The sequence below is a fragment of the Ovis aries genome, chromosome 13 (assembly GCF_016772045.2).
Source record: "Ovis aries strain OAR_USU_Benz2616 breed Rambouillet chromosome 13, ARS-UI_Ramb_v3.0, whole genome shotgun sequence".
Classification (NCBI taxonomy): Eukaryota; Metazoa; Chordata; class Mammalia; order Artiodactyla; family Bovidae; genus Ovis; species Ovis aries.
Genome location: NC_056066.1, coordinates 73,114,746 through 73,127,830, shown reverse-complemented (window position 1 = coordinate 73,127,830; position 13,085 = coordinate 73,114,746). Strand labels below are relative to the sequence as shown.

Sequence of the window (13,085 nt, the reverse complement as noted above, 5' to 3'; positions counted from 1 at the left end):
TGCCCCAGCTCCGTCACTGAACCTCTTGCCCTGCCCTCCGTCTCACCTCCTGGTCTTTGCATACATTGCTCCCTCCTCTGACACTCTCTTTCCTACCCCTCTTCCCTCTTCGCCCCCTGACTCATTCCTCTTCCAGATCTCAGCTAAGAACATGAGCTTTATCTCGTGTGCCAACACTAGCTAATTGATCGTGGCTCCCTGGAGTGCTGTGTTAAGAAGGATTCTGAAGTCCAGTCCAGGCGTGGCAGGAGTGTTGGGGTTGATTGGCAGTGTCCTTCCTGGGAGTGGGCAGGGGAAATCCGCCACTCCTCTACCTCCATCTGCAGCTTCCATAGCCGGGTCTCCCCCCACCGCAGCGCCCCGCAGTTCTGTCATACTTGTTAGACGTGTCTGTCTGTCCTGCTACACACTTGAGTCTTGTGCTGTTCACTCCGGGGCCTGGCCCGCAGGGGGTGCGCTGCAAATCTGGCTGAGTGATGGGTTGGGACTGTGTACAGAAGTGCAGACACGCACGCACGCACTCACGCATGCGCACACACGCATGCCTCCTTCCCGTCCCTCCACAGCCTCCAGCATCGCACCTCCACCCTGTAAACACGCAGCTCTCCACACTGGCTGCCGGAGCCCTTCCTCCTCCTTCCCTCTGCCCCTCGTGGTCCTGTGGCATCTGGGTCATCGGCACACAGCTCCCTGGGTGACCGGGTCACAGTGCCCACAGCTCTGGAGAGCAGAGAGTGAGCTGACAGCAGGGCCGCTGCAACCGGCCTCAGGGAGGCTTTCCGTCAAGGCTGTTTGCCTCATCACCGAAGGCCCGGGAGGTGGTGGATGGTCAGAACCTCCTTCCCCTTCGCCCCTTCTGTTGTTTCGCAGACATCATGCCTGAAGGACAAACCACCACTGGATGTGGCCAGCGGCTAGGAGATAGGGATTTTTTTGCTTCCGTTTTATAGGCACTGGTGTTGGTTGACTGCTTGACTACACCGGAATCGGTTCTAAGGCGTTTATCTCAAGTAGTCCTTACAGTTGCACCAAGGGTGTGCTACCATTGTTCACTCCTGCTTCGCTGAAACCCAGGGTCTGAGCAGCGAAGGCTGTGTCTGTACGACCAGTGAGTGGGGGAAGTCAAGACTCATATCCAGGCCTGCCTGACCCCAGGGCGTGGGCTGCAGGTTTCCGTGCTCTGCCCTGGGAAAGCCCGAGGTCCCTCTGGGACATGGAGACAGTGTAGCTGGTTGAGATGAACGCTGGAACCAGTTTCCCAGGTTCAGATCCCAGATCAGCCACTTACCAGTCATGTGATCTTGGTCAGGTTACTTAACATTTCTGTGCTTTGATTTCCCCTTCTGGAAAGTGGGTATTCATATAGTAAGTACCTAGCTTGCACAAAGTTGTTAAATGAGGGTTAAATGAGTTAATATTGATAACTTGGTACTATCAGCGCTTGGCTCATGGCAAGCTTTTGATCAATAAAAAATAAATCAAATCCTTGGCTTCACGCCCAGGAACTATACTCTCGTGGCCCAGGGCAGGTGGGAGGAGGAGGCAGGTTTGGGAATGTCCTGAAAGCTTGAGAAGCTGGAGTCAGGGTTGGCTGATGCTGCATATCCTGGCACACAGTCAGTTCTGCTACAATGCTTGTTTTGAAAACACAAATCTGTTCCAGCACGATTCAAGTATTCTGGAATAATTGGAGCACAATATAAATTTCGCCTTTGCTCAGGTGTGATTTCATCCATGAGAAACACAAGGGGAACTCAGGAAACTACATCCGTAGAGGGCTGCACAAAACACACCCCTTGCATCTGTCCACTCCCTCAGCCCCCACCCCCTACACCTGGTATTACAAGTTCCCACCCATCCGTTTGGAGAGCCCTCCATCACCACTTTGTAGTAACTCACACTGAAGATCTGCTGGCACTCATTTCCACAAGCAAATGTCAAACTGTCTTCAAGGTAGAGCACCATATTTATTGTAGTATCTACGCATTTATTTCATTTTTAAAAGACTTCTTTTTTTATATTGGATGGCTAGATACCATCACCGACTCAATGGACATGAATTTGAGTAAATCCTGGGAGATAGTGGAGGACAGAGGAGCCTGGTATGCTGCAGTCCATGGGGTTGCAAAGAGTCAGACATGACTTAGTGACTGAACAACAACATAGCCAGTTAACACTGTTGTGATAGTTTCAGCAAAGGGACTTAGCCGTAAATGTACACATGTATCCCTTGTCCCCCAGTCGGTGCATTTCTTAACCATTTTACAGGGGTAAGACTGTGGTACCATTTTTATTATGTCTTTTATTGTTGATAAGCTTTTGGGGTGTTGTACCCCTGACCATATTTCCCCCATACTCTCAGATTTTGACTTCAGGACTTTGCCCTGCACTGTAGTGTTTAGGAATGGACATTTCGAGTTACAACAGAACTGGCTGTATTGCACCCTCTGTGAGGCTGTGGGAGGGGGGGATGGATGGATGATGGACAGGTAGGGGTAGGCAGTGAATGGATAAATAGAGAGCCCATGAACCTTTCAGGACCACATAACCCATGCTCACCACGAGGGCTGGGCCACCTTTTAATTTCCGATGAGTTGAGACGGGCGATCCATCTGGAAAACAGAGTAGACGTCAAACCCCCAAATAACCCAATTATTTCTTTAACCGTGGAGAAAACAGAAAATCCAGGGGCCAAACAGAGCTCAAAGGTTAATAATAAAAGACAAATGGGTTTCAGCCCCACACACCAAACTAACAGGATTTGAGAGGCAGGAAATCTCATTTCACCATTAACACAAAATAAAAGGCCAGCAGAACATGAGTCTTAATCCTGTTTCAGGTCTCTGCCTCTGCCTGCATGGCATGCGTCCCTTGGAAGAATCAGCTGCTGTAGCCGCCGTGTACCCCCTACCCCTACCCACTGCCCAGATGACCTGGGCTTCCTCTCAGGCACCCAGGTACTGCACTTCCTACTAGGTTTGAAATCAGAAGTACCATGAAAACACCACAGGCAGGGAGAAGAGGCTGTCCCAGGCTAGGCAGCAGAGACCTGCTGGCCACAGCGTCCCAGTCCTTTATTCATCCAGCCAATGCTCTGTACATTTGTTAAGCACCTTGCCTACAGTATCCTATTTACTGTCTCCAACAGCTTAGCTGGGTGATTTTATACATGCAACTCAGAGAGGTTACCCAACTTACCCCAGGTTGCACAGCATTGGAATCCAAGGTCTATATGATACCACAGTTCAGTCTCAACCAGTAGGCTTTCCCAGTTCCGGGTCAGGCCAAGAGATGTGGGTTCGATCCCTGGGTCGGGAAGATCCCCTGGAGCAGGGCATGGCAACTCACTCCAGTATTCCTGCTTGGGGAATCCCACAGACAGAGGAGCCTGGCAGACTGAAGTGACTTAGCACACACAAGGGTTTGGCAGTAAAAGCCCATGCACAGCAACGAAGACCCAGAAGAGCCAAACATTAAAAAAATAAGAAAACATGTATTGAGTTCCTACTGTGGAAGGCCTGGCCTCAGTAGTAGCAAGTATGTGGCCCTTAATAGTAATTCAGCATGCTCTTTCCCAATGGGAATGGAGCCGCTGAGCAGAGATTTTCAAATCATTTAAAACTGGTGTAGTGCAGGCAGCCAGCAAAGGAAGGAATGGCTGTACACAGTCTCCACGGTCAGTGTGAGTTCATTTGCAGATAAGATTGAAGGGCAGAGACACCAGCAGCTGGCCAGAGGTCCCAAAGCAAGCACTTGACCAGCGAGGAGTTAGAGCAGCCCTGACTTTGTGTCTTCTGCCTTCTGTCCTCCCGGGAAGAACCCGAGTTGGAGCAGGGTCTCTGACGCAGTTGGTCCTCTGGCCAGCAGGGACCTACCACCACTTGATTCTTCCTCCCTCCAGCCCTGTGGAGGATGGGATAACCCGTTCAGGGTTTCTGGGGCGTCAGTCTGGTTCCTTGGCAGCCAGCGAGGCACCCTGGGATGGGAAATCAGGCAGCCGCCCAGATATTATAAACAATTACCGCTAATTACCAGGCCTGCCAGTTCCCTATTGTCTGCTCACAATCCCACCAGACGCTGAGGAGCAGACAGTGAAGATGTTGGAGGAAACTTTCAATTTCAGGCTGTAGAAGGCCTTGCTCTGCCTGGGAGGCTGGGCCCCTTTGGTGCCTTAGAACCCATGAGGCACAGCCGTTTCTTGGGCTTCAGGAGCCCAGACCCTCCTAACAATGGATTCCAGACCTTCAGGAGACTGAGCTGGAAAAGAAACGGATGTGGCAGAAAGGCCACGTCACCCACTGTGAGAGTCTTGGGGCTCTGAGAGGGCAGGCCATTCATTCACAGGGCTCAGTTCCTGTGACTGTTGGGCTTTGGGATTCTCTCAGTTTCCCAGAGAGAGTCTTTGTCTCACTGGGTTTGGATCAGCTGTCTGACCCTGGATCCATCAGCTCTGATCAGGGGACCAGGTACTGCTTTAGTTTAAGTCAAACCAGTTTCTTCAGTCAATGACTTATGACTTAATATGAACATGTATTTTTTGCTTATGTAATATTCCACACAGGTGTTCTGGTCATTGCATCTAGGCAAGCTCCTTTGCTCTTTTTTAAAATAATCCAATACGTGTTTATGATTCCTCTGCTTTCAGATATTTAGAGAGTTTCCATTTTCACTATTATAAACCATCCATGGCTAGATACAGTCCCTTTCTCCTCCACATCCAAAGGCCTACAACAGTTGGTTTCCCTCTTTTTTTTTCCCAAGTCTGTCCTTTCTGGTGTTCTATGACATTGCCTGAACCCGCAACATTGACCTTCTCCAAGGTCATGAACTAGACTGTCTTGCCCCTGCCTTGTCTCCATCACCCTCTTAGGAGAGAAATACTCTCTCCTGCTCCTTAATGGGCTCCTTCACTCTTGTGGCGTCACCATCCTGAGGACCTCAGGACTCCCTGCTGATGACTCTGCTTAGTGTAGGGAGAAGATAGTATGTGGGAGGTGACCGCCTTTCCTCTCGCCTTGTTACTGGGCCCTGTGTAACCTTTGGCCCCCTGGTCAAATTCTTCTCTCCTGGTCCATTCTGGGCCACTGCAGTCTGCAGCGATTCCTCTCTTCCGATGGTCTCTGAGCTCTCACAACCCAAGGTGGGCGGGTAGGGGACTGGTTGTGTCTTGTAAGAAGGCAGTCGTCCTCTTTAGTTGTTTCTTTGGGGGCAACACGTTTGTTTGCCCAGCAGAATGGTAAGTTCTTTGTGCATGGGGTCTTCTCTTACTTGTTCCTGCAGCTTGCTTGGAATTTTATACGTGAAGGCGCAAATATTATTGGGCAGGGGCCTGGTGTAGCAGCGGGCACTGCCAGTTTTCTAGCCCTCAGGCAGCTGTCTTTCTCACTCTGGGCCTCAGTCTTCCAATCTGTGAAATAGGGAAGCTGCTGGGTCAGAGGACACTTTCCTGTAACTATTTGCAGAGCTGGAGAGTGAATTCTTTGCCAACTGTGAGGATTTGTGAATTAGCAATGAGGTGTAAAGGCAGACAGCTGTGGTTCAAACATCAGGGAGTATGTCTAGGGTGTGAAGAGTTGGGTACAGTGAGTCATTGTATCCGAAGAACTGGAGCCAAGGTAGGCAAGCAGAGTGGTTCAGAAGCAGAAGGGAATATCCTCAAGGTGGAACCAGATACCCCTTGGGTTCTCCTCTGGCTCCTTCAAGGCTGACAGCCCAGAAGGTTCCCTTGGAAGGAAGCTGGGGACAGGGTAGGCGGCTGCTTCTAGGGCAGGAAACAAAGCGTGCAGTGCCCTCAGTCAAGTCCCGAGGTAGTCGCCCCTTCCTGCTAAAAGACCCTTTGGCTGGCTGCTATGAAACCTGGCACAGTATGTGCTTGTTCAGAGTTAACTGTTGTTCTTGGAACATGCCCAAGTGGAAGGTCACCTGGGGTTGGCCTTAAAGGTGTTGTATCCATGTGCTGACATTGCCCTGTGAATTCTGGCTTCAGATTGGGCCGAGTCTGCCTCTTCACATGAATAACGCTGATAAAAGTTAAAAAAAAAAAAAACGAAAAATGAAAAAACCCTCAGCCTCCTTTGGCTGTGGCGAGGATCCTAAGAGAAAATGGGTTACAAGTGCTTTACTTCTGAAGATAATAGGCACATCAAGCTTGATGTTTAGTGCCTGATCTCATTAAGTTTTTCCAGTAGTCATGTATGGATGTGAGAGTTGGACCATAAGGCTGAGTGCCAAATTGATGCTTTCGAGCTGTGGTGTTGGAGAAGACTCTTGAGAGTCCCTTTGACAGCAGGGAGATCAAACCAGTCAATCCTAAAGGAACTCAACCCTGAATATTCACTAGAAGGACTGATGCTGAAGCTGAAGCTCCAGTACTTTGCCCACCTGATGCAGAGGGCTGCCCCATTGGAAAAGACCCTGATGCTGGGAAAGATTGAAGGCGGGAGGAGAAGAGTACGACAGGATGAGATGGGTGGATGGCATCACTGACTCAATGGACATGAGTTTGAGCAAACTGCAGGAGATGGTGAAGGACAGGGAAGCCTGGCGTGCTGCAGTCCATGGGGTCGCAGAGTCGGATGTGACTGAATGACTAAATGACAACAATAACTCGTCAAGTACTTAACAGGTCTAGGAGATGGGAGTGTTATTGTTCCCATTTCAGAGATGGGAAAGAAAAAACTAAAATTGGCTTTAGCAAAATAATATAATAATAGTTGTTGTTGACTTACATAACCAGAAAGAAAAAGAAGTATCTCTTGCTTCAGGTAGCGTTTGATCCAGGAGCTTATGCAGTGCTGCCTGTGTGATGGCCTCCTTCATGGGCTGCCGATGGCAGCAAGGGAGTGGCCAGAGGCTCCAGGCTTCTGTCTCAGGTTCGGATCTCGTGAGAAAAGAGAGTCTCTCACTTCCTCCAGTTCAAAGAAAGCTTCCTGGGCAGATTCTTGTGGGCTTGGGCGAGACGCCCAACTCTCAACCAGTCACTGGCCAAGGAAGGAATGGCCTGATTGGCCAGGCTGAGCCCAGGTGAGCTTCTGAAGCTGGGTCTGCTCTGCTCCACGGGAATCAATGCCCTGAGGAGGGGCCTCCCCAAAGGAGATTTAAAGTCTGGTTCCCAAAGGAAGGGGAGCAGATATTTGGGAGCCCCATGGCAAGGACAAGCGTGAACCTCTGAGGCTGAGCAACTGGCTCTGTATATTTCTAACTGTCTAGTGCAAACAAGTCCTCTGGGGCTCCTGTTAAAAGGCAGTTTCTGATTCACCAGCTGGGGAGTGGAGTGGATCACCTTTCCCTTTCTTTTTTTTTTTTTTTTAAATTTTATTTATTTATTTATTTTTTAAAAAATTTTAATATCTTTAATTCTTACATGGGTTCCCAAACATGAACCCCCCTCCCACCTCCCTCCCCATAACATCTCTCTGGGTCATCCCCATGCACCAGCCCCAAGCATGCTGCATCCTGCGTCAGACATAGACTGGCGATTCAATTCTTACATGATAGTATACATGTTAGCTCCCAGGCAGTGCTGCCAGTCCCTGGACCACACTGTTGAGTGTCGCAGCCGTAACCCATAGAGCCAGGCATGAACAAGCATCACCTCCTGAGAGTCCTACCTAGAGAGGCAAGTGGCATCATACCCATTTCATGGGAGAAGAACCTGAGACTTGGCAAGGAGGGGTCAGACAGGACACAGAAACTAAGCCCTAGAATTTTGGAGTCAGAGCAGAGACTTTAGGGCCATTAAAGGAGAAAGAAAGAAGCAGAGAGAGGACACTGGCCTGCCTGAGACTGGGAGATGGATGTGGACAGAATCGCCGTGGAATTAGGGAGGTTCTAGAGCTGACTGCCTGAGTCATCCGAGTCCTCAGTTGGCCCCTGGGAACGTCTGTTTTTGTCTCATTCTTTCTTGCAGCCTTAACTATGGGGGAGTTTGTCTGGCATCGGATGCCCAGTTCAGTGACTTCCTGGGCAGCATGGGGCCGGCACAGTTTGTGGGCCGCCAGACCCTGGCCACCACACCGATGGGTAAGTGTCCCAAGACCTGTTCCAAAGGGGGTGGGGGTCCCCACCAGAAACCCCTTGTCTCTCCTCTGCCAGGGTTACATCCACTGAGCACTCAGCCTGGAGCCCAGGTCACACTTGCCAGGCGCTCTGCAGAGCCTGGGCACTCGGCGTGGGGGTTGGTTCTGGTTTGTTTGTGGCTGGAAGCAGGGGAAGGGAATTGCATTCTCAACAGAGATGGGGAGCCGAGTCCTTGATGGAGCTTCCAAGCCACTTCCTGGTCTCAGCTCTCGGGGCCTGTTGCAGGGGACGTGGAGATCGGCTTGCAGGAGCGGAACGGTCAGCTGGAAGTGGACATCATCCAGGCTCGGGGTCTGACGGCCAAGCCAGGCTCCAAGACACTGCCAGGTGGGGGGGGCTGCCCTCCCGTCTGCAAGGTGGGGGTGGAGGTCTGGGAGGATGTCCTGAGGGGTAGCTGGGTCTAGAAGAGAGACGATGGTGTCCAACTGGGGGTCTCCCTCCCCCCAAAGCTAGTGACTCCTGTGTCACTGGCGGTTTAGAATTTATTCTGGAGACCCAGTTGAAATTGTCCATTGACCTTGTCCACCTTCTTGACTGCACTGAGCTCCTAGGGGTTCAGAGACCATCTTTGGTTTTTTTTTGTCGTTCTACCATTTGTGATTCTACCCTAGCACCTGGTAGGGTGCATGGAATGCCTTGAGTGTTCAGCAAACATCAGAGTGAGTGGGTCAGCCATGAGTGTGTAAGCCCGGGAAGGGTGGGCAGGCCAGGGACTGAGAGAGGGAAAGGGTGAGCAAGGAAAGGGTGAGCAAAAGGGCAGGCAGGCAGGACCACTGGAGAGGGTAGAGTAGACTCCAGCCAACCCTGGCTGCACCCCACCACTGTTCCCTCATCCCCGGACTCCCTGGGGGCATCCTGGTCCCCAGCAGTGGGTCCCTCTGCTGCACGCTCTGCCCGCCATTGGAGGCCCAGGCTACAGCTCACCCTGCTGACCTCTGTCCTCAGCGGCCTACATCAAGGCCTACCTGCTGGAGAACGGCATCTGCATTGCCAAGAAGAAGACCAAAGTCGCTCGCAAGTCGCTGGACCCACTATATAACCAGGTGCTGCTGTTTCCTGAGAGTCCCCAGGGCAAAGTCCTGCAGGTGAGGGGCCAAGGGGCCGGGCAGAGTCTCACCTGGAGAAAGCAGAGCACTCTGGTAGATCTGAGCGCCACCATTTGCGATGTGACTTGGAATAAGTTCCTTTCTGAGCCTCAGCTTCTTTATCTGTAAAATGGGGATATTAATAGTAGCCACTGATAGAGTTCCATGACAGTGGAATGTGTCCTTTGTGTAAGAAAGGTATTTGCAAGTTCGGCCTGTAGTAAGGGCTCTACAAGTGGCCACCATTGTTTTCATCATGATTACCATCGTCACCAACCTCTAGAGACCAGGGGCTTGGCATGGAGCGCAATGCTGATAGACTGAAAGGTTTTTGAGGATCCAGAGGCCTTTGGCCCCCTGACTTTTAGAAAGATCCTAGTGGTCACCTAGGGTTTCCTTGGTAGTTCAGCAGAAAAAGAATCCACCTGCCAATGCAGGAGACATGGGTTTGAAGAAGGAAATGTCAACACACTCCAGTACTCTTGCCTGGGAAATCTCATGGACAGAGGAACTTGACAGGTTACAGTCCATGGGGTCAGAAAGGACTTAGCAACTAAACAAAAAACAACAAAAGATGTTTGCTGAAACTAGCGTTAGCTGCCCATCATGGGGGCCGGGCTGGATGCCTTAGGAGCCACATGCCTACTGTCTTTGAGCTGCCATTTGCTTTTGTTTGTCTTTGTTTTTAAAAATACTTATTTATTTTTTTTTTTGGCCACTCCAGGTCCTAGTGCAGCACGTGGACTCTTTGTTGCAGCCTGTGGGGTCTAGTTCCCTAGTTTACCAGGAATCACACTCGGACGCCCTGCATTGAGAGCGTGGAGTCTTAGCCACTTGACCACCAGCGAGGTTCCTCAGAGCCGCTGTTTGGGCATCTCTAGTTTATACCTCAGTTTCTTGCTCCTAACCTGAACAGGCAAAGCACACAAGGGTAGGCCCAAGGTGTTCCAAATCTCCAAGACAGCGGGCTTTTGCCAAACTGGAAAGCCCAGGTCCTGTCTAGGGCACAGTCTTTCAATTTGTAGGTTGTGACCCATCAGCAATTTATGAACTCAGTTTAGTGGTTTTTTTTTTTTTTTAAGGGAATGGAATAGGAAGTAGGAAAGAAATCGAAAATAGGACTAGGAAAGAAAACATTTCTCATCCTTAGTAAGGCAAGTCTTATTTGGTGGAGCCACTTGCTTCAGTTGTGAATCTCATGTGTTCACTGGGTGATTTAAATGTCTGTCTTGCTGTGTATATCAGTCAGAACAAAGTTGGGAAAAATCTTTCTGGTCTAGAGACATTCAAAGACAATTTAAAACAACCAGAAGGCCATCTGGGGGCCACACCTGGCCCACTGGACTAAGGTCTGTGTTTTCTGGCCTGAGCATCTTTGAAGAAGCTCCAGAGCACATCCCTGTCTGGGATGCAGAAAGATAGAAAAAAAAAAAAAGAAATCTGGCATGGGGGTCCTTGCTGCTGAGCCTTCTGACTGATGTCAGGGCAAGACAGACCCACCACGATTGAGCGATGCCAGCTGTGTTCGTCTGCTAAAGCTGCCATAACAAAACACCGTAGACCTGGGGTCTTAGACGACAGAAATTTATTTCTTACAGTTCTGGAGGGTAGAAGTCCAAGATCAAAGTGTCACAAGTTGTGTTTCTTCCGAGGCCTCTCTCCTTGGCTTGCAGATGGCCACCTTCTTGCTGTGAACTCATACGGTTCTTTTTCTACACGCAGGCATTCCTGGTGTCTGACTGTGTGTCCTAATCTTCTGCTCTTATGACACCACCAGTTAAAATCGCAACCCACACTAATGGCCCATTTTAATGTAATCACCTTAAAGGACCAGTCTCCAAATACAGTCATGTTCTGGGGTCAGGGCTTCAATATGAAATTGAGGGGCATGCAGGTAAGCCCATAATGCCAATGATAACAAATCCACAGACATGGGCTGCTGCTTTTTTTTAAATTGAGAATATAGTTGCCGTACAATGCTGTGTTAGTTTCTGCTGTACAAGGAATGAATCCGCCATATATATACAGATAGCCCCTCCCTCCTGAACCTCCCTTCCACTCCCCACCCCTCTAGGCGACCACCGAGCACCAAGCTGGGCTCTCTGTGCTATACAGCAGGTTCCCACTAGCTTTCTGCTTTACACATGGTGTCTGATCAGTTACCTAGGGGGCATTGACGATTTATTAATTGAGTGACCTTGGGCAAATGATTTAACCTCCCTGAGCCCCAGTTTAAACAGCTGTGAAATCAGAATCCTTTTTTATAGCGTTACTGGGAAGATTGAATCTAGGGTTGATTTGGCCTTAGACAGTTCCTGACGTGCAGTAACCAATAGCCGTGGCCCACATTGTTTGTATATCTCTCTGCATGCTTGAGGAACGGCTTACAGCTTACAGTGAGCTTCCATATTTATTATCTCTTGTGAGCCTCGCCTGCCAGGTAAGCTGAGTGTGGATGATTCCATTTACAAACAAGAACCCTGAGTCTCGGTGAGGCTAAGTGACTTTGCTGAAACGACCTAGACAAGACTGGAACTTGACCCTACATATGTCTGACCCCAAAGTGTGTGCATCAAGACAATAGGTCTTGTGAGTGATAAGCCAGCCCACATTTAGAGAGGGGCAGAGTTACAACCTGAGGAGAGCAAATGAGGGTCCTGTAGCCACAGAGACCACCTGTCTGGCCGCTCTAAGAAAGAGAGTTTGACCGAGAAATGGGGAAGTTCTGTTGAAAAAAAGGAAACAGGCTAGTATGTGTGTTCTACATGCGGCCGCCTTTAAAAACTGAAGTATAATTGATTTACAGTATTGTGTTAATTTCAAATGTGCACCAAAGTGATTCAGTTAGTTTTTTCAGATTTCCTTCTACTATAGGTTATCATAAGATACTGAGTATAGTCCCCTCTGTGTGTGTGTGTGCGCTTAGTTGCCCAGTTGTCTCCGGCTCTTTGCGACACCCATGAACTGTAGCCCGCCAGGCTTCTCTGTCCATGTGGATTCTCCAGGCAAGCATACTGGAGTGGGTTGCTGTGCCCTCCTCCAGGGGATCTTCCCAAACCAGGGACTGAACCCAGGTCTCCTTCACTGCAGGCAGATTCTTTACCATCGAACCACCAGGGAAGCCCATAGTCCCCTGTGCTATACAGTAAATCCTTGTTGCTTTTCTATTTTAGATATGGTACTTTGTTAACCCGTACTCCTAATCTGTCCCTCCCATCTTCCCTTCCCTTCCCCTTTTGTAACCATAACTTTGTTTTCTGTGTCTGTGAGTCTATTTCAGTTTTGTATATACATTGACTTGTATTATTTTTCTAGATTCCACATTTAAGTGATATCATATAGTATTTGTCTTTCTCTGACTTCTTCACCAAGTATAATATATTCTAGGTCTATTCACCTTGCTGCAAATGGCAATATTTCATTGTTTTTAAAGCTGAGTAATAGTCCATTGTGTGTGTGTGTGTATGTGTGTATACATACCATATCTTAAGCCAGTTGCCTGTTGATGGGCACTTGGATGGTTTCCATGTCTTGACTATTGTAAATAGTGCTGCTATGAACATTGGGGTGCATGTATCTTTTCAAATGAGAATTTTCGTCATTTTCCAGATATATACCCAGGAGTGGGATTGCTGGATCATATAGTAGCTCTGTTTTAAGTTTTTTAAGGACCCTCCATAGTGGGCTGCACCAATTTACATTCTCATGAACAGGGTAGGAGGTTTCCCTTTTTCCGCTGCCCTCTCCAGCATTTATTGTGTGTAGATGTTTTGATGATGGCCATATTGTCTGGTGTGAGGTGATACCTCATTGTGGTTTTTGATTTGCATTTTTCTAACAGTGATGTTGAGCATCTCTTCATGTGCCTATTGGCCATCTGTTTGTCTTCTTTGGAAAAAAATCTGTTTAGGTCATCTGCCC

At 49.1% G+C, this 13,085-nt stretch overlaps 1 protein-coding gene across 1 annotated transcript in view; it reads left to right on the top strand.

Annotated features, from left to right (window-relative positions):
* RIMS4 (regulating synaptic membrane exocytosis 4) overlaps nt 1–13,085 on the top strand; it is a 71,498-nt gene that overhangs the window by 53,052 nt on the left and 5,361 nt on the right. Inside the window, exons 3-5 of the mRNA XM_015099894.3 lie at nt 7,910–8,022; nt 8,305–8,406; nt 9,025–9,164. Coding sequence (XP_014955380.2) covers nt 7,910–8,022; nt 8,305–8,406; nt 9,025–9,164 — 355 coding nt within the window. The remainder of the gene's footprint in view (nt 1–7,909; nt 8,023–8,304; nt 8,407–9,024; nt 9,165–13,085) is intronic.